This window comes from Cydia splendana, chromosome Z, assembly GCF_910591565.1.
Source record: "Cydia splendana chromosome Z, ilCydSple1.2, whole genome shotgun sequence".
Lineage (NCBI taxonomy): Eukaryota > Metazoa > Arthropoda > Insecta > Lepidoptera > Tortricidae > Cydia > Cydia splendana.
The window spans coordinates 34,135,504-34,158,216 of record NC_085987.1 but is presented as its reverse complement, the minus strand read 5'-3'; the positions used below and the strand labels follow the sequence as shown (position 1 = coordinate 34,158,216).

General features: G+C 35.7%; 2 protein-coding genes across 13 annotated transcripts in view; one reads left to right on the top strand and one right to left on the bottom strand.

Moving 5' to 3' along the window:
• The window catches only part of LOC134803977 (keratin-associated protein 9-1-like), a 97,686-nt gene that overhangs the window by 66,551 nt on the left and 8,422 nt on the right, over positions 1 to 22,713 (top strand). For 4 of the 11 annotated variants that reach the window (XM_063776834.1, XM_063776835.1, XM_063776833.1 and 1 more), the window contains 2 exons: positions 1,026 to 1,083; positions 2,760 to 2,890. The exons of the other annotated variants lie outside the window; for them this stretch is intronic. In XM_063776834.1, the coding sequence (XP_063632904.1) occupies positions 1,026 to 1,083; positions 2,760 to 2,773 (72 nt within the window). In that variant the 3' untranslated portion in view covers positions 2,774 to 2,890. Of the gene's footprint in view, positions 1 to 1,025; positions 1,084 to 2,759; positions 2,891 to 22,713 lie in introns of those variants that run through there. 11 annotated transcript variants of the gene reach the window in all.
• LOC134803940 (zinc finger protein 28-like) overlaps positions 17,255 to 22,713 on the bottom strand; it is a 36,840-nt gene continuing 31,381 nt past the window's right edge. Inside the window, exons 14-15 of one of the 2 annotated variants that reach the window (XM_063776767.1) lie at positions 18,374 to 18,552; positions 17,255 to 17,435 (exon numbers count right to left, since the gene is read on the bottom strand). In XM_063776767.1, coding sequence (XP_063632837.1) covers positions 17,322 to 17,435; positions 18,374 to 18,552 — 293 coding nt within the window. In that variant the 3' untranslated portion in view covers positions 17,255 to 17,321. The remainder of the gene's footprint in view (positions 17,436 to 18,373; positions 18,553 to 22,713) is intronic. The other variant, XM_063776768.1, reaches the window with a different exon arrangement.

Below are 22,713 nucleotides of genomic sequence, written 5' to 3'. Positions count from 1 at the left end.
AGAATTAAATCACGAACATTAATGCCCTATTTTAACACAAAAAAAATTATAAACTTTAAATCATTTTATTTTAAACGTATGCTTAGAAACCGCCCCATAACACATTTTTTAACAACTTTACAGTATATTTTTTGTAACAATTACATATTGTTTTTATGAATAAATTATTTTTATTACGTTATTTAGTCCTTTATTTTGTCGTATTATATTAAAAGGAACGGTTTTTTTGGAACTTCTATCAATAAAAAAAAAACTAAATTACACCATTTTTGAGAAAAATATAAAAACTTCAGAGCTCGAGTAGAGGGCTAAAACATATATCAAAAAAAAATTAAAAAATATATATTCATAAGTATCTTATCCACATGCAACATATTACAATGGTTCCAGGTCGATTAGAGCACTTTTTTTTTCTTCATACAGCGACGCTCCACCCAGTGTACAAACAAATTGTTAAGTATGTCACCACTTAACGATCTAAAGAGTAGAAGATAGTCATAGTCATACAGTTTATTGTTATTATAAATAAATAATCATCTTGTTTGGTAAGCACTTCCCCACTTATACACTGACCTACAAAACATGCATACCTAAGATACAAGTAAATGTTTACTTAGTTTAGGTATTGTTATCAAATTTCCATTAGAGACAGAAAATACACATTTGTATCGGTATTAAAGTTCTTAAATTGATCTTTAAGTACCTATTTTAACCTGAATCCATGAATAAACTAGTATATAAGTATAAATTGTATGATTACCATTGTATCAAACTAGCATAAGTTTTAAATAAATAAATATTATCTTATCTTATATATTCAAATTATACGCAATTGTGTAGCAACTACGCCAAGTGGACGGAAACAGACACTGGACGGTAAACTGACGCAATGACCCTATATCACATAATTACACTTTTACAGTACCGTACCTCAAAAGGAAAATACGGAACCCTTATAGGATCACTCGTGCTTCTGTCTGTCTGTCTGCCCGTTCATTTAATAACGTATTATTTTTGCTTGTCAGTGCGCTGGTCCAAATTGTGTGGCTTCCATACAATATGGTTACAGCGATAGGCGTCATGGTAAAGTTAACGTTTCCTTTAAACCTCATAGGGTAGAAGGTGGACGGTTGAAACAATTTACGTTTGATGGCCTGTAACTATTTCATTTTTACAGTTAGAACGGAGAATGTGGGGGAGTGGTTCAATTGACCCCATAGGTTTGTTAATTGAAAACTATGTGGGGACGTTTGAAACACCATAGGCAAAATGGATGATTTTTTATTATTTCTAATCTATTTTCAATAACGCCTACTGTATACCACCATATCAACTAAATTTCGGAAACACGTAAATAAAAAAATTACAATTTATCGGCATCTGAAAATCTTAGTAACTGAATGTATACGAAAATAAAATTTTAAGACTAATATAAGTACATTGTTGTCGAGGGATGGAGAAAATACATTTTCTGACGAGGTACCTAAATGCCAGGTCGAGGCTTGCCGAGGAATCTGGGTAGGCTTGAAAGGAATAGTCCCCAATTGCGTTTGTTTCTACCGTTCTCACATCGCAAGACCGGCCAGCGAAAGAAAAGTCTTCTAGAAATCGATTTTGCTCACGTCGTCTCTGATATGGATGAATATGCTATCGATCGACGCATTCAATGTAATGCCCTGAACACAAATATATGAGATGACAAGCGCGAAAGTGGTGGGGGTAGTTGCTGTGACGTCATAAAGTCGGCAGTACAAATTTTATTTTTATTTTCTTTTATTCTTTTAAACATACCATGTGGGGTACCCAATGAAAGGGCTTTGTGAGTAAATCACAAATATATAACATACTGTAACATTTTCAATACTTGGTCTAACAGATTATTAGAAAACGTTTAAAAATTGTACAATCCACAGTTGACTTTCAAGTACTCTAAATTGAAAATGGCTGAATGGATTAGTCCAAAATACATACCAAGAGACTGTGAATATCTTCTATCATGATAAAAAATAATTAACCAGATATATCAACAAATAATAAAAGTATATCAAGTTGAAAAAAGTATTTTTTGCCGACTTTATGACGTCACAGCAACTACCCCCACCACTTTCGCGCTTGTCATCTTATATATTTGTGTTCAGGGCATTACACTGAATACATCGATACATTCACCCATATCCGAGACGACATGAACGAAACCTAACCTATAGTCTGTGCCACCGGCCTGCTATTCAAGGTTAAATATTATTTACAAACAACACTCCATCGCTGTGTAATGGCAGTTAAAAGATTCCATAATTCCCATCCAAAACACTCAAATAAGTAATCAAATCACAGGTACTTGACTTTATGCCGCGAAATTTTTGAACGGCTGCTCAACACTACCGCGTTGCTCGAGCGCTACTGGTCCAGGATTTAAGAATGACCGACCGCATAGACTGAGTACTGCGACACATGCATAGGTGTTGTAGTTTTCAAGAAATTTGGCTAGTTTCAATCATGACGTGTTTCAGTTGTCCCCGTTCTACCCTAATAGCTTAATTAGCAAATAACGTAATTTTAACAATAATTTAGTGCTGATTAATAAATAATATGCTGCCATAAGGTGTTATTGATTTAATTGTCTATCACAGCAAGTTAGAATACCACTGCCTTGATATAAGAGAAAAAATAACTTGTAATAAAAATATACATAGCTTCACTATAAAAGGTTTGTGTCATTTGTTCTATAAACGTTTAATCTATTTTATCATTGCATCCAGGTACTCGAGGGTGATCGAGATCAAATGCATAAAGAAAGGTTTGCCTGTAAAGGTAGCGGAGTAGAGAGCGTCGCATCGTCTGATAATAAAGATAATTATTGAAAATGGTATTTTTTACGTATAGGCACTCAACACGATTTACCGCTAGGTCACCAACACTTACTTAACGCTCAATATAATATCACACTTTTACTTAACTACTATACAAGTAAATTATCAATAATTTGTAACCGACACATGTTGTACCGAAAATCGCGATATTTGAACCCTAATATGTACATTTTTCAATGACTGTAATAAAAAAAATAACAGCAAAGACCTTCATTTTACACCATATGATTTCTTACTACTTTTAGAATAAAACAATACATGGGGTTAGTAGCACGGGGTCTATTTCGCAATTCGTCTATGGAGCTACCCGTCTAATTCGCGAATGGTCTACTTCGCATTTCGTCTAAAATATCAGTTCGTCTAAAAAGCATCTGGTCTACTTTTTAGGGTTCCGTACCCAAAGGGTAAAAATGGGACCCTATTACTAAGACTCCGCTGTCCGTCCGTCCGTCCGTCTGTCTGTCACCAGGCTGTATCTCATGAACCGTGATAGCTAGGCAGTTGAAATTTTCACAGATGATGTATTTCTGTCGCCGCTGTACCGGGTGCGTATCATAATGAATACGAACTTTTGGTATAATTTCAGTTTACAAACGTTCAAAACGTATACTAATCTTATGTATAATGCACTAAATCTATATTTTCAATAAGTATAACATAAAAATAATATAACATACAATATACATACCGCTGTTTGGTATAACATACTAATAAACTAATTACATTTAATATAACATTCATTATGCATATAAATTAAAATAATGAATAACATCTTATATAAGTATCTGAACAAAACATCAGTAAAATTATTTGGATAGCTCAGTATTTCATAGGTCATCGAAACTAATTACTGTCAGAAAAGTAGGTTAGGTTAGAACTGTGACCCCTCAGAGAAAGAAACTGCTACCAGAAAAGTAGGTTAGGTTAGGTTAGAACTGTGACCCCTCAGAGAAAGAAACTGCTACCAGAAAAGTAGGTTAGGTTAGGTTAGAACTGTGACTCCCCAGAAAAAGAAACTGCTACCAGAAAAGTAGGTTAGGTTAGGTTAGAACTGTGACCCCTCAGAGAAAGAAACTGCTACCAGAAAAAGAGGTTATGTTAGGTTAGAACTGTGACTCCCCAGAAAAAAATGCTACCAGAAAAGTAGATTAGGTTAGGTTAGAACTGTGACCCCTCAGAGAAAGAAACTGCTACCAGAAAAGTAGGTTAGGTTAGGTTAGAACTGTGACCCCTCAGAAAAAGAACTGTGACCCCTCAGAGAAAGAAACTGCTACCAGAAAAGTAGGTTAGGTTAGAACTGTGACCCCTCAGAGAAAGAAACTGCTACCAGAAAAGTAGGTTAGGTTAGGTTAGAACTGAACCCCACAGAAAAAGAAACTACTACCATAAAAATAGGTTAGATTAGGTTAGAACTGTTACCCCACAGAAAAAGGAACACGTAACATAAAAATAGGTTAGGTTAGGTTAGAACTGTGACCCCCCACAGAAAAAACTGCTACCAGAAAAGTAGGTTAGGTTAAGTTAGAACTATGACCCCTCAGAGAACGAAACTGCTACCATAAAAGTATTAGGTTAGGTTAGAACTGTTACCCCCCAGAAAAATAAAAGGTTAGGTTTATTGCGTGGTATTTGTTTTGTATATTATATTATTTCAACGTTATACATTTTTATACTTATCATAAACGATATTATATGTAAAGTTCATTATACATTATAAAATTATAGAATTCATTGTTATACGTATCGCACGTTATACTTATTGCATGTTATGCCATTCAAAATTATACTAATTGAATTTATATATTCTGAGCAATATATTATAGGTTTGTATACGTTCTATTACTTACCCGGGCGGGGTCAGTACTTGGATGGGTGACCGCTTTTTTTTTTGCCGTTTTTTGCATTATGGTACGGAACCCTTCGTGCGCGAGTCCGACTCGCACTTGCCCGGTTTTTTTTTGAGTAGCAAATCGTCTAAGTAGCAAATTTCCTATTTAGAAACTGGTCTAATTGGTAACTCGGCTTATAAGCAGTTTGTCTAACCTACCAGCTCTAGTTGGGTTGGGTCATTCATTAAGTATAATATCAAATGTAAGAGTTTGTAAATAAATGCCTCTAATAATGCCTCTTTGCACTAAGTACATAACTTTAAACAAGCCACTTATTGATAAAAAGTAGCTGACAGTTGAGACATTTCTGTTATTCGTCCGCGATAACTATATCATTCATTATTTTAATAAATCCAGTTAGTTGCAATGGATAACGAGGTAGTTATATACTTAGTGCAAAGAGGCATTATTAGAGGCATTTATTTACAAACTCTTACATTTGATATTATAAAGCTTGTCCTAGAAAAAAATGTCGTTTGTATTCGCACCGGCTGTCGCGAGTGCCAGGCACTGCGATGACGTCTAACATCTATATTCACCGCTGGCAACCCTACCAGGAAGTAGTGTATCTATGGTGAGTATACCAGGTCTAGTCTATGGAACACTCTATGGTCATCACTGCTTCCGTACACGTAGCTAATGAACAGTCAGACTTTGCCGCCGTAACGTGAGGAACAGTGAAGTGTGTTCGTGAGGTTATCGAGGTTCATCCTACGAAGCAGGAAACCACATGGGATGGTTTCCCTAAAGCTGAGTATTCTCTCTCTCTCTCTCTTTAACATGTAACTTAAACTCATAACGTAACTATCTAACATTATCATGTAATGTCTCTATAATGCCTTGTATGATGTTTATCCGTAATGATGCTTGATATTGAAGTCCCCCGTGAGAACCATATTAAACTAGGCCCGAAGGCTTTACGCCGGGCGGTACTCTGGAAGTTAGACCCGAAGGCATGAGTGCTGGGCTATACTTGGTATATTACTCCCGAAGGCATTTGGGCTGGGATGTATGATATAGGCTGGTCCCGAAGGCATAAGTGCTGGGCAGCCGTTGTTATAGTGTCGACACATGAAGAGAGTACATGGAGTAAAGAAGATATCTTATGACACTGACGGGGACTGACTGACTGACTGAACTCCTTTGGACTGTTTGGATTTTACGTGGTTATAACTAGTGACTCTGTTAACTCCCCAAAAGATATCCCGAGATGCTCAGTGATAACGGTGATGTCATAAATCACTTAAAACTACAGGTGGTGCGCTGGAACCCCCGCAGGCGTGGCCTATCCTGCGAGCACGAGTTTCCTGAGGGCAATAGATGCTAGAAACCCAGGCATAGACCAGGAGATAAAGGTAAGATTCAAACATCTTTATCTCATTCCATCGCGACGCATGTCATGTCTAATTTACTCTACCACTGTAGTTACATAACTTCCCATAAAGACAGGCGTATCGCGACATGATCCCAGCATCTCCACCATGTCGCGATACGCCTGTCTTTATGGGAAGTTATGTAACTACAGTGGTAGAGTAAATTAGACATGACATGCGTCGCGATGGAATGAGATAAAGATGTTTGAATCTTACCTTTATCTCCTGGTCTATGCCTGGGTTTCTAGCATCTATTGCCCTCAGGAAACTCGTGCTCGCAGGATAGGCCACGCCTGCGGGGGTTCCAGCGCACCACCTGTAGTTTTAAGTGATTTATGACATCACCGTTATCACTGAGCATCTCGGGATATCTTTTGGGGAGTTAACAGAGTCACTAGTTATAACCACGTAAAATCCAAACAGTCCAAAGGAGTTCAGTCAGTCAGTCCCCGTCAGTGTCATAAGATATCTTCTTTACTCCATGTACTCTCTTCATGTGTCGACACTATAACAACGGCTGCCCAGCACTTATGCCTTCGGGACCAGCCTATATCATACATCCCAGCCCAAATGCCTTCGGGAGTAATATACCAAGTATAGCCCAGCACTCATGCCTTCGGGTCTAACTTCCAGAGTACCGCCCGGCGTAAAGCCTTCGGGCCTAGTTTAATATGGTTCTCACGGGGGACTTCAATATCAAGCATCATTACGGATAAACATCATACAAGGCATTATAGAGACATTACATGATAATGTTAGATAGTTACGTTATGAGTTTAAGTTACATGTTAAAGAGAGAGAGAGAGAGAATACTCAGCTTTAGGGAAACCATCCCATGTGGTTTCCTGCTTCGTAGGATGAACCTCGATAACCTCACGAACACACTTCACTGTTCCTCACGTTACGGCGGCAAAGTCTGACTGTTCATTAGCTACGTGTACGGAAGCAGTGATGACCATAGAGTGTTCCATAGACTAGACCTGGTATACTCACCATAGATACACTACTTCCTGGTAGGGTTGCCAGCGGTGAATATAGATGTTAGACGTCATCGCAGTGCCTGGCACTCGCGACACCGGCTGCACATCAGACTTCTGACCAAAAGGCTAAAAGAGATTGTCATATGTAAAAAAATACCGGTTTTCTTATTCTTTATAACCATACATCGGATTCAGAATCCGATGTATGTTTATAACAATAAATCTCTTTCGTTTACATTTTCGAAGATATCGCCATCACAGAAAATACTACATGATAAAATGTTGTACTAACACTTACAATATCGAGGTATTTCCACGAAAAACTAGCGGTGACGTTAATGTCGTCAGTAAGACCTGTTCAAATGGTGTTAAAATAATTCCAAAAAAGTGGTGGTAGACGACCGCGGACTGGAAGTGGTCATAAGCCCTGGTTTTCCAACAAAAATATAGAGAACATCATCTCTGCGTTGCAAAAAACGCCTACTCTGTCTGTACTATATTTTGCCTAAAAGTGCAAAACGTCCAAATCGAAGGTGCAAAGACTTAAAGAGTAACTCTATAATGACCTACAAACAAACAAAGTAGCTAACAAAAATGCAAAACAGCAAACTGAAGTGGAAACCACACCTAGAAAAAAATATTAAAAAATTGCAACAAAAAAATCGACTAAAAACCGCTAGAGACGAGTATAAGATAATTAAAATTAATAAATTTGCGAAGAAGGTTCTCGTAAGGCAGATGATCTGTTTATGTGGCAAATGTAGCACTTAAAATTTTGTTAACGGGTCTGTAACGGCGATATAAACTAAACCGAGTGTTTAAAAAAAAACGTTGTTACCATTCATATTTTGTCTTGGCCTCATTAGACCACGTGCCATTATCCCAGAAAGCGATAAAGTGGTACTAAGTCAACAATATCGAATTTGTGGAAAAACACCTAATTCCTCCCAACTGCTCTGAATTACGGCTCGTATGAAGCAGAAGCTCTTCAAACATAAAACTAACGTCATATCAGTTGAAAACTTCAAACCGAAATTGAATAATGCTTAAAAATTAATAACGGAGACCTATGTACAAAACCTGATGATAGGCATTACAACAAAATCACGAAATGTCTGGAGTAATAAAGTTTAAAACTGCAAAAATGCGTACATACACGTTGTTTATTAATTTTCTAACAAGAATACACAATAAAATAGTTGCTTTTTAACTGTTGTGTAAGATTTTGTGAAAATTAACATGCGTCATTTTTTTCTGGGACAAGCTTTACTTAATGAATGACCCAACCCAACTAGAGGTGGCAGGTTAGACAAACTGCTTATATTATAAGCCCAGTTACCAATTAGACCAGTTGCTAAATAGGCAACTTGCTACTTAGACGATTTGCTACTGAAAATAAGTAGACCAGATGCTTTTTAGACGAACTGATATTTTAGACGAAATGCGAAGTAGACCATTCGCGAATTAGACGGGTAGCTCCATAGACGAATTGCGAAATAGACCCCGTGCTACTAACCCATACATGTATTCGATTGCTTAAATTTAGCAAACGATTTGACAGTGACAGACGAAGTAGGTAAGTAGTGACCTGTCACATGACAAATACTTGTCCAACTAGTGCGCCGTGTGCACCTATAATATTAATGGGTGAAGAAAAGATTACTCACGATTGACGAAACTATCAGGCGTAAGACACCTATCAATCTTTTAACTGATTCGTTGCTGATGACACGCCTGCCGGGTCATCGATGTTTTTTACGTGTGGCGCATGACCCGGGAGGAGTGTCATTTTAAAATCGATTAAAACTTCTTCAAATTAAGTTTCAGAAGGGTTCACCCCGAACAAAATTATTATTGTTTGTCAGGTAGAACAAGCCTGTAGCCTTCGTCTCTGGAATATTCTGCAAATTGTATATTTTTTTCAAAACCAGTTGTTAACAACCTTTTCAAGTTGCATTATTTTTACGACTTAAACATTACTTATTAAATATTATTATTCATTGAAAAACTAATCATAATAAAATCTCACAACAATATTTCAATTTAACTTCAAATTATATGTGATTTTCAAAAACTCTTTCATCTATATGTTAAATTAGTAAAAACGTAACAATCAATTTGCATATGTTTTGCCATACAAAAAAATTGTTGTTACCAAATGGCAAGACAAAAGAGAAATTTTATTCGTAAGCACTGAACATAAAAGTGGGTATGTAGGGAGTACCAGTCGCCGCGTTCGCAATATCAAATTTAAACCTGCCGTACAAGTACCTACACTATAATAAATACATGCGATCAATTGACAAGCACGATCAGATGCTTAGTTATTATTGCTGTGAACATAAAACCCTACGTTGGTACAAAAAGGTGATTATACATATTATCCCAATATGTCTTATTAATGGCTTTTTACTATTTAACGTTATTAAAAATAATACGAAAATCCCACTGTATGATTTCAGAAAAAGTGTAATTGAACTTTTATTGCCAATGCCAAATGAATGTGCTCGTCCACTCTTAGAGACAAAAATTCATTTACCGACGAACTTGCCGAAACGGGATGGCACAACCATAAGAAAAAGGTGTAGAGTCTGTTACAATAAAACCAAAAAACGAGTAAATACCATATTTGGTTGTCCCGATTGTCCGGGATTTCCAGGGTTATGTCTTAGTGTTTTAGGGAATATCATAATTATTAAAATCCACTGAAACACTGATTAGGTAGTGTTTGATACATTCATATTTGGCATCTAAATTTCCATTTATTTTACACAGCTGTCAAACGGTGCGATGCAGCTTACACACTAGGGAAATTGGTGCGGAGCGCACCAGTATTATTATCATACGTCGTTATCGCGGGGGCAAAAACAAGCCTGTCAAAGAACACATGTAACAGAACGTCTGTTTTGTAAAAGTGGAATATACTGCCTACACATTTAAACCTCTAAGATGTTTTTCATATCTAGCATAAAGTTTTCGCTGGGAAAGGTCAATTAATCTCGTATTTCACTTTGTAAACGTATACCTATAAGTCAATGTGTCAACTTGAAAAATAAGTCACCAATGTATTTAATTATTTATATCACTATTTACTTCTGAAAGTATTTTATGTGATTTTAGTAATAGATGACCAAAATTTTTATCTAGATTCTGCTACATTTTGAACTCATAGGTACATATAAACGTTACTCGATAGGAATGTCACTTCTGTTATTATTTATTTGTCATAATCTTACACTACTGTCAAATCGTTGTTGCTCCCGCGATAACGACGTATGATTATTATTACTTGTCAGTTGGTGCGACGTGCATGCCCATCGCACCACTATTAATAATAATTATGTGCGATGGAAGCTTACACACTATCGATAAATGCGCCGCACCGCACCAAGGTCGCGGTCCGGTGCGATAGTCTGTTACTACTTTTATGTGTGTTTTGACATGTGTGTCAAAATATGAAGCTGGGACGTCTCACTCACGATGTTCAAACAACGCCAAAGCATCTTTCAACATATATTTTGTAACTTTCATACATTTAAAGCCCATTTCGGGGCAAAACTTGAGTTTTAGAGCACCGTTTGGTTAACACTAAACATTATATTTGCGTTTCAAAAAATAGGAAAAATTTGAATCGGGTTATTCTTTAAGTATTTTATTATAAAATAAAAATGTATGCCTAGTATACATCAAAAATATTAGAATAAACAGTTTACTTTTTGTAATTCAAGACAAATGATTTGTTATCTATATGACTCGAATGAATAATTCAAGGAGAAATCATAAAAATATTGAATGCATATGGTGTTAGTTAGTGACTTTTGCTTGTCACCCGACGTATATAAAAATTATAGGTACTTAGTAGAAAAGGTTTGTAACACCTGAATTTTTAAAGTCACTTACCCGCCATTTCAAGTAAACCACGTAGTTTAAGCGCTACTAAATATTTAAACAACGTTTTAATGGGTGAATTAACTTTTAAATGTCCACATTATGAAATTATGGATTTTTATTTTTATTTGTTATTGTCCATATTTATATATTTTATTTAAAAGATAATTTTCTCTTGTTTATGATTATGTATAAAGCAGAGCTGTTTCTTTAAGAATTTAGTGAATATGACGAATAAAATACACCAGCCCAAATCTGCCCTGTCCCCTGGACCACTATCCAAAAGCATTTTTAAACATACTAGACATTAATTATTGTGTAAACAATTATTTTAATTACATTAATTAAACAATGCTGTATAATTTTTAACTTTATATATGGCATATACTCACGAAATTTCACAATATATCCCTAAAAATGGTCCCCTGGACAACTCTTATTTCACATAATCGGAATTTTTTAATTAAAACGCGAAATAGTTATAGTAATGTAAGAAAATTGCTCCTGCTACTTTGTTTTATATTGTGTTATTGTATCTTTAAAAAAATATGAACTGCTCTTTAATATACAAAGAAAAAAATAAAGATATCTGTTTTTCAATTTAGGGACAACTTAGTTGTCCCATAGACATATCTGGTTGTCCCATAGACATATCTGGTTGTCCAATGGAAATATTAATAATAAATCTTAAAGAGGGTACTAAATGAAACAAATTTGATAAAATATCAGAAAGCACCAACATATACATATATGTATGTTAGTGCTTTCTGATACTTTATTGAATTTGTTTCAGACGCTATAAAAAATCTTATCACATCGTTTTTGTCCCAGAGACAACCAAAATGTCCTAAGGACAACCACTTCCGTTGTCCAAGTGACTAGTTGTCAGAGGGACTTAGCTAAAACTTTGAGCCGTATAATAAATACCAAAGATTTTTTGTGTTTATTTCACCCTTACGGTAAAATATAAGTGAAATAGTATCTGGTACTACACAATTTATTGTAATATGTTAAGTATTTATGCCAGTGGTCCGATGGACATATAATTAAGCCACCCACACTCTCCAACAGTACTCGACCGACTGACGCCGCGAGTTTCGTGTAATCAAAATTGCGAGTAGGCCTATCTGCTTACCAGAAACTTGAACTTGTCGTCCAGTATCTTGCTACGTTATATATATTTAGAGTTCATAACTAATTTATGGTTGTCCAGTTGACCTGCATGACGTGGATAATTCAAGGGACAAAATTTAAAACGCGCGAAATTCATATACCGTTACATGCAAATATAACAAATCGGTATATTTTATTGATGATACTTATCCATAAAAATGATTATGTGTTTAAATGTCAATTCCACAACAGTATTTTTTTCATACTACAAAGTTTTATGGTGCACTGTTGCAAGGGGACAATCTGTCCTACTATGGAAAACCAACTTTTGGTCTGTTGGACAACCAATAAAGAACGGGTAAATTGTAAACAAAATTACATGTTTTGTAATAAAATGCTAGAAAATATTAATAGCGGATGGTGCTGGGCCTAACATACGGCGTTGCATGAACAAGAGATTTCCTTTGGCAGGATTGGTCCTTAGGACCCAAGGATGGATTCAAGAAGTGGAGCCACCGAGATTTTTGAAGTAAATTTTTAGGGGGGGCTCTCAGCTTGATCTTGATATCTGTATCATTTAAGCTACTAGGCCAAGTTTGGTATCGTTTTCGTATAAATCGGGGGTGCCGAATTCATTTCTGATATCATAATGACACCATTCCGAAGTAAAAACACATAAAATATGAAAAAAAATACTTTATTTTAAATTCCACGCTTAAACTGCTGAACCAATTTAGTTAAAATTAGGTACAGAGATAGTTTGAGTCCCAGGGAATAACATAGCATACTTTTAATCTCAAAAATCATCCTTAAGGGTGTGAAAAGGCAGGAGGAAATTTGTATGGAGATTCAATAACCGCTGAACCGATTTAGATAAAATTTGGTATAGAGATAGTTTGAGTCCCGGGGAAGAACATCGGATAGTTTTTATTCCAAAAAAAAATACCTTAAAAATGAAAGGTAAGGTGTAGGATTGTATGGGAAATCAATAAACGCTGAACCGATTTCGATGAAATCTATGTCTACATCTTTGATTTAGTTGAAAATGATACTAAACTTGACTTATAACCTAAACTTAAAGAATTATTAACCTCGGACGTCGCAGAAGCTTAACACATTCGACACCGCGTACCCGACTCTCGGGCACTCGTAAACTTTACTCAGATGCCGGCATACCCGCTAGTCGGGCAAGAGCTATAAACCTACACGCGACGCCGAAGTGCCCGACAGGCGGGCAAGCATTGCATCTTCACTACCTCAGGGCTGCCACTGCCACTAACAGAAAAATTTGTAAGTCTTCTGATTATTATGTGGTCGAAAAGTTGGTACAGTTGATTATTATATTTTTTATTACTTCACTTTGTATTTTTAATTACTTAACCTAATGCGATTACAAAATAAAAATTCTTATTAGTTGGTTACTAGTGTAGTAAATAAAGGTAGTGGACCCCGCAGTAATTCCTCAGCCAGAAAAAAACTTTACAGTATGATAAAGTATCAATAAATAAAAAGTATTGTATAAATTTCCAAAGAATAATAATTTTAGAATTAAAGTAAATACCTAAAGTCTTAAATCGTTAATATCTTTTTACGGAAAAATGCTCCGTTCAAACTTTCTTCACCAGACATATTCATGTAACGTATTGCAACAATATATGAAATATCAAAAAATTATCCCAGCAGAAATACCAGTATTAATAAAATAAAAATTTTTGGCGTGTCTTGGACCGGAAAATTGCTCAGTCTAATTTTTTCACTGGAATGCCATTTTATTGCCGTTTTATACCTACAAAATGAAAATCTAAAAATTTTCCACTCTCAGTTTTTAATAGTTCTATAATACATACATTTCGATACGCATTTTTCTTGGATTTTTTTTCCCACTGCGCCAAATTATATTCTAAGATCATATAAGAAGAAAAAAATGACAGAGCAATTTTCCGATGAAAATGAGCGTCAAAAAAAGGAAGTATCATAAAAAAATATTCTCATGTTTGACAAAACTTTTAGATTTTTTTCTAGTATCACATACTGATACAAATAAGTTATTTTGTAAAATCATTTTGGACTGAGGAATTACTCGGTTCAATATATAATCAGATTTGTGTTTTTACCTAACTTAGGGGTGTTTTTTTTTTGGATATTTATAATGTTAGTCTCGGCTCATACTATACAATAACCAAGCTAAATTTCATCGACTGAGAAATTAATGCATGGGTCTCCATACAACAACTTGCTTCATTTACTACACTATACGTGAAATTGTATACACGGGTATGTATCAATAGGAGTTAGAATTTTCGTAAATCGTACAACCTAATTTGTGTTTACGAATATTTAGTAAGTATACATCTATTTCATGGGTACTCATAGGATGATTTTTGTGAAACAAATTTCGGAGAAAAATAAACCAAGAAATTCAACTAAGTACCTAACAACATTCTAACTTCTAAGCGGCAGTTCTCAGAAAAAGACAATAGGTCAGTCATCATAAAACAGCACTGCACTGCAACTGCGTGGAAGCAAAACGTAACAAGTAGCTTTGAATAGTTACGATAATTAGTACGTTCGTACACATACAATAAAGTCGCAACTTCTTTGACAAAAGAATGTAGTTACTGTGATCATACACTTAACCCTGGAGATGTTGTTTACCATCCCTTATCTATTTGAAGTTTGCGACCCGGGTTTTTTTTTCAACCCGGTCTCGGTGTAAAATTGCAATCGGAGCCATTCCGTAATGGTTTGTGATGTGCAATATTAATAAATGTTGATGATTTGGCTTTGTGTGATTTTATTCATTTCCTACTGCCCCACTGAATGCATTGTGATAATTGATAAAACGAGGAGCCTAAACAGATGAGACAGCAGATTTAATTCTATCCACGTACTTATACGAAAGTTACTTGGCACAGCCCTGAGCGTCCGCCGCTTGCCCGACTAGCGGGTTCGCGGCGTGCGGCATTGAGTTGCACGTCGTTGCCCGACTAGCGAGTACTGTCGGTTTCTGGGGTATTGTTTGAAATTTTGCCTGGTTGCGAAAGTGTTAAAAACCCCCCCACCCCCCACCTGCATCAAAAATCTGGGTAGCTCCACTTCTTAAATCCATCCTTGGGTCCTAAGGACCAATCCTGCCAAAGCAAATCTCTTGTTCATGCAACGCCGTGGTTGAGCTTTTTATGCTCTGAGCACACTCAACTATAATAGGAACATAACGGAATACTAAAAAACTCATACTTTTATATAAATTTGTATTATCGATCAGGGAGTCTGTACGTGTGACGTTGAACACTTAAAAGTTGATTCACCCTAATCCGTTCACTTCCTTAGTTTGATGTCAACTGAGCTCAATCAAGTCTAAATCCGTGCAAAAAACAAAAAAAGTACATAATTTTTTACACATGGCTGATGACAGTGATGACACGGCAGGCGTGTCATCATATTCTATGGCGCATGGCACGGGTGCCGTGTCATGAAATGATTGTTCTGCGCCACAGCCAAAAGTTTTCGAAAATGGAACGCGCAACGAATCGGTTAACCCGTGTCTTTCAAAAAGTATCGCCATCTACTCGAGAGTAGGCCAAAGATATGGTTCCATCTTTTCGAGCGATGGCGCCATAACTTTGGCCTACTATCGTGTAGATGGCGACACTTTTTGATATTTAACAAATTTAACACATATAAGTGAAAGAATAAGAATCATAATCAAATGGCGCTCTAAAAGTTTTAATCATTTGTGTCGAAAGATGGCATTCAATGTACTGACTACAAAATTTACCATGACAATATTCCTGTATTTCAAATTATCTTTGCTTATACATACCTAATCATATTTACAATGTCGCTCTTGTTGCTTGCTCGGACGATCGAAATGTATCTAATTATCTATTTATTCATTTGGCCATCAACTGGACTCATGTGATCGACCTGCAATAAGGATGTTAGAGCTACGAACTCCTAGTGCGGAAATTCACAATATAGACATCAACAATAGTAGTTTGTGTTACAAGGGGTCAAAATGATATATTTTCATCAAGGGCGTACATTGAATTTAAGCTAAAAAAAACTGTATGCAAAAATTAAAAAAAATGTGTCCTATAACAGAAAAGTATAACTTTGATCCCTCCTAGCAGATTGATGCCCCTTTCCGAATCGGTGATGTGAAAAATATTTACCTACATCGGACAAAAAACTCTGAGGCTGTCGTGTTAAATTTGCTGCCGTGGAAGTTTATAAGTCGGCCATTTTGATAACGCCTACTTCAGAGTAGAAAAACTGCTTTTATTTATGGTTCTAAAGAATGGAAAAATGCATTGATTGCAAAAAAACTGTTCGCGCCCCGTTTCATTCATTATCATTCACATTCATGCATATCGCTCACTCTTTCTTTCATAAATATATTCGACCTCATTTCTCATATCAATATCACCCGCCTTTTTGCCGACCTTTTTAACCGCTAATAAAAAAGCAATAGAATTTAAAATATAGGTCATTGCTGTCATGAAAGATATGTCAATCGAGAACTAATACAAATTTCCTCGTGGAGATTAAAAAAAGCGAAAAATAAGCAGTGAAAAGAGAACGGGAGAAAGAAGAAAAGAAAACGAACCACATATCTAGTCGGCCGGCACAACCAGTCTAAATTACATCCAGGTAAGGTCGGCCCCATTAATCTCATAATCTTATCATACATAGCCATAGCCCTCTCTTATCTTCGGACTGCGCTACCGCGGGTCCTTCGAAACTTATATCCTTTCCAAGAACGTACTTTGAAAAACAATAAATCATAATTTATATATAACCTGCAGATAGTTTTTTTTATTGCTGATCATTTCTGTGTGCCCCTCGTAGTAGAATCACTCCGTCCATAGTTTTGTCGACACATTTTAATTGTTACAGACACATTATGAATAGTGTTATTAATGGTTGTCTGATTATTTGGGTATTCCCACTAGTTACCACCTAAATGTCGCCAGTGATAATACCTGGGTTTTTTTTTCCCATATATTTTACAACTGTAACAAAAATCCCAGTAATTAACACTAACTCGGTTTGATGGTAACTATGTAGTAGATTTTTTTTAGAATAAAACTGTTGAGAAGACATGTAAAAAAACTAATAATTTCGGGAGCTATAAGGAATTATTTGTTTCAATATAATTTATTTTAATGTACGACTAGTATACGCGACTATACTAGGGAGGCATGTTTAGCCGTGAGGTGTAACGGATGTATAGGTAAGTCCTTGGACATTCGAATGTGGACCGGATGACGACGCCGGAAAATGACCATGAGCGCGCCGATGGTTGTGCAATGAGGTTCCCTGGAACAAAACAAAACATTCTCATATCTGATTCGTGTATCTGCATCATAGACTAGGAATCCTCTAGACGGAGTTTAGAGCAATTATTTCATGAAACCGATGCTGCCAAAAATACTGGGGTGCGGGGGACGAGGTCAGCGAGGTCCCGTGTCGTGATTGGTCCGTTCAAAGACACGGACGTCTCACAAAGACACTTTCGACTCAAAAATGGAGTAAAACTACCGTATATAGTGGCAGAGGGGGTAGAGCTACTATATGCTCAGTCTGGAGGATGTCTTGTCTGTGATCTGCATAGTACCTTATTAGATACGTATATTTTTCAGGGTAAAGGAGTATTGGGGTAACCTCGAAAGCGAAGTAATTTTGAAAATTGCGAATATCTACTTAACTATAGGGCATCTCTAAACATATATCTGATAGTGTATTCATTTCTTAATACAGTCGTCAACATTCGTGTGATTCGTGATCGGACAGAATCATTTTACGGCAGAAAATATACACTTTCCTAAACAAAAAATATTGTCATAGGAGGATTTTTTTACCAACATTGTAATAACAATAATCTCAAGAAAACATTTCAGACGGGCATGCATGTATCACGCAGATTGTGTTTAATGTTTGTGCATGAAGTCTTCAAATGAATCAGGTACAAATTAGATAACATGATGAAACTCTGACGCTCTGTCAGTCATAAAGTGATAAAATGTTATCAGTCATAAACGCCTCGCTCATGGGTCTTAGAGATGTACGAGGCAGTGGATCACAGCCCTTCGTCAATCAGGAGACAGGGGTTGAAGCCTAGACCGCAGGCTTTCATAAGGATTGAGCGTGGAATATTCCAGTTGAAGTATATTGCTGTTGTTCTGCCTAGCTCTGAATCCCCTCCGTTCCTAAACACACGAAAGGAATAGTAAATTAATATAAGCATGTTTTCTTACCTGTATGAATCGGTCGCCACACACTTCGCAGATGTACGGCTTGTCGCCAGTGTGCCTGCGGACGTGCAGCGTGAGATCATTGCTCTGTGAAAAGGCCTTGTCACAATACGTGCATTTGTACGGTTTGTGACCAGTATGCACGCGCATGTGACGTGACAGTTTGTTGCTACGCGAGAATCCTGTGAAAATATTAATACGTTGGTTAAGAAACTGAGGAAGTCGACGACATTTACATTTATTAGTTACATTTTGCAAAATTGTATAACATTTTATGTACAGGACCTTAATTCAACTGATACAGTCACCAACGTCATTCCAGTTGTTTTTGCTTTACGGCCCAACAAATCATTTATGACTATTTTCGACTGTTCGGAATTCTATAGTAGTTTGTGTTACAAGGGATCAAAATGATATATTTCCGTCAAGGGCGTACATTGAATCCTGAATGAAGCGATGGATTCTACAATAGAATCCCGAACGTAGTGAGGGATTCTAAAGTAGAATCCTGAGCGTAATGAGGGATTCTAAAGTAGAATCCTGAGCGTAATGAGGGATTCAAGTGTTAACGCCCAAGACGAAATAATTTTGATACCGTGTGACACATACTGCTTTTCACATCAACTATGAGGAAAATAAAAAAATGTTAGTGTTGACACAATTATTGTTTCAAAATATTATTCAAGCTAAAAAAAGAATGCAAAAAATAACAAAAACAGTGTCCTAGAACAGAAAAGTGCCACTTTGATCCCCCCAAGCAGGGAGGAAAAGTACCACTTTGATCCCTCCTAGCGGGGAAGAAAAAGCCCTTTTCCGAATAGGTGATGTGAAAAAAAATAAGTTAGGCCTTAGCATGAAAGAATTTAATATAATAAGATTAATAAGCACGCAAAGTACCATTGTTAAAAAAAAACAACAGTTAGGATGCACGTCCGGACTAAATATACGAATATTCGTTTAACCTCTCGTGTGCCGTGATTATTTTTTTCTAATATTTTCCACGTACGCGGATCCGCGCTCCGGCATACGACGGCGTAATGGTAGAATGGCGACCTTGCTACTTTTCCTTGAGCGCTTACACTTAATTATATTTATGAGTTTTGCTGTTAATTGCGCAATCAAATTTTGAATGATGCGCATATTGTTGCAATATGAAAATAATTCGTGTTACTTAGTTGTTCATAATTTTAAACGTTTGTAAGGACTAGGAGTTTTTTTTTATTAGTTAGTAGTGTTAGCGTTGTTTATCAGTGTTAAAGCCTGCTATTATTACAATATTATTTGTTGTTAGACTATCTGGATCTGATGATGGAGACAGGAGCTCGCCATGGGAACTCTGTGATAAAACAACGCAAACTTATTGTGTTGGGGGTTGTTAGAATTGTATCGATGAATATTAGCTACATGTGGAAAGAAAAGTAGTCAGCGATAAAAGCTTGTACCAAAACGAAAATGTTTGCCAAAAAAAATATGTATCTATACATTTGTTGTCATATCAAACCCACGTCAATGGAGTAAATGTATTTAAAAGTGGAGCATTTAAGAGTGCAGATCCCAGTATTTTCGAAAATTTAATACTGTTAAAATCGGACAGCACTCCAACACTCTATCTATGTATTGCACTCCAACCCCCAACTGTTCCGAAATAAAACAAGGATACATTACGAACATAATTTGTTATGAAGACAGGCAAACAGTAATTACAGATTACAATCCTTTTATAAAACACGGTCCAGGTTACACAAACTGTGAGAAACATTTAAAACAATAAAAGATACAGGCAAAGACATATGTAACTTCGTATAAGATGAATAAAGTCTAGGGAAAAAACGTGCCTCTGAAATCAAGAAAAAGTCATTCTCGGATAGATGGCGCACACACCTTTAGCCTATGCTCGGCTAGATGGTGTGACGACACCGTTTCATATTTAACAATTTTAACACATAGATATCAGTGAATGAACATGGGTCAAAATTATATAAAAATAATAAAATCATTTATCCATATATACGAGGGGGAATCAAAACGAAATTAGAAACGCTATGATATCATGGAATTACAGGTATCCTGTTATTTTTTACTTTTAGGCAACCTCTTTATTAGTTTATCTGCATATTCAGTATTAAAAAATCTGGCATCTTCGTCCATAAAAAAAAATCACAATTTTAGGTACTAATTTTCCTTCTTTTTTTAGTTTATCGCTAGTACAGCCAATTTATAGGAGATTTTTAAGAATCAAAGAATGTGAAGTAATTGCAAAAGACATACTCTTGATTACGCAATACGCAACTCTTTAATTCAAGCACATGATTCTGCGCAGCATTCTTGGGAAACTGCATGGTCTGAGGCCCAAAATCATCTTAAAATTAGGTATTTTTATATTTAATTGCGTGTTTCTTAAAAAGATTCTTCTGATTTTTATTGAACAATGTTTGATAGGCCTTATTTTATATTTTCATATTTATTTTTGTGGTATGTTTCCATTATTTTTTCTGAATTGAACAAATAAATGTGTGAAGACCTAAAATTACTACCTTTAACATTGAAAGGACATCCTAGCCTGAAAATTAAAATATACAAGCATATTATTAAATACTAATTCATTCTTAAAAACCCAAGTTTTAATTTAAGTACCAATTTTTATGACTTCTTCACCAAAAATTTTGAGAAAATCGTTCCTGAATGATCACAAAAACTTGCCTGAATTTACTGATATTAAGACATCACCCACCCTACTGTCATTGTTTATCGATAACATAAAAAGTAATTAATTTATTTATGTCTTTACTTATGCAATTTATTACCAAAAAGTGATGTATCATGACCAATAATCAAAACGTATCATTATGTGTTTAGCTGATATCAATTCTAAAGACTGTTTGATGTATCCTCGTATACATTTTTTTGATAATTTTATACGTTTTCATTTTGAGTTTTAGTCGTGTGTCGATAGATGGCAGTAAATTTACTGTGACTACAAAATTTACTATGACAGGACCCCTCTATACTATCTATTCTCTTTGATATAGGTAAGAACAAAAGTCAGTGTGGCATCTAACGGACAACTTTCACATGAAACGATACAAAAAATACAACGACACCTAACAAATGTACACAGAACACAATGCAGCATCAAAATAACTAGCGACAAATTTACCAGAATTACAAAGGCGAAATATACCATGAAAAAAAAAGAGTTTATGCGCTTTCTCATTATTAGTTATTGATTAGTGAAGGAAGAATGAGAACGTGTGTTACATTATTTGATTTAGGTATTTGGTATGTTATCGGTAGGCTTAGGACTTCTCGTAGCATACCGTGGTTTTAAAATCCTGGGAGCCGCCATATGTGAAATTTTTGAAGTCAAAGTCAAAGTCAAAAAGTATGATGTCATATTAAATATAATGATTTATACAGGGTTGGGCATAATAAGTGTCCTAGTTTTAAAAAACTCTTTTTTTCTTAATATACTTCAGAACTTTTTGAACTATTATAGTTTTTAAATTGCGTATTTATTATAGTATCTATAAATCGTAATGACAGATTGATTATCTTTTGTTTTCTACATTTGTCAACGATGGACGCAAAACGCGAACTCGTAATAAATTTGTACAAGAAAAAACATAGGCCATGCGAGATACTTAGGAAACTGAAACACCTAAATATAAATATAAAGTTCATATCGCGGACCATAAAACGATTTATAAAAACCGGATCTTGCCGACCGAGGCCCAAACCTGGACGAAAACCTTCGGTACGTGTAGGAAATCTAATAAAACGTCCAGCACAAAGTGCAAGTAAACTCGCGAAGGACATAAAAGTCTCAAGAAGATCAATGGGACGAATATTGCGAATTGACCTTAACCTCAAGGCCTACAAAAAACGGAAAATACACGGTTTGACAATAGCTCAAAAAAAAGCGTTAAAAAATGTAGCGACCACGGTATGCTTCAAAAAGTCCTAAGCCTAAAATAACTTCATACTTTTTGACATTGACTTCGAAAATTTCACATATGGCGGCTCCAAGGATTTTAGAACCACGGTATGCTACGAAAAGTCCTAAGCCTAGTTATCGGCCTAATAAATCATATAGATAATAAATCATTTAGTATGCCGAGTTTTATTTTTCTGTTTTTCTAAATAATGATGCTCTCACACTATCAACAATTCAACATGACAACAAGAGAACCTTAATATTCAAGATATTTTTTAGAACTTTAGGAAGTCAGATTACCACAAAAAGTATGCGCCAAGGCATGAAATTAAAATTTTTGCACCTGGTCAGGTGCAAAAAAGATGTGAAACTGACTTGGTATATTTATATTATAAAAGTATGTATGTAC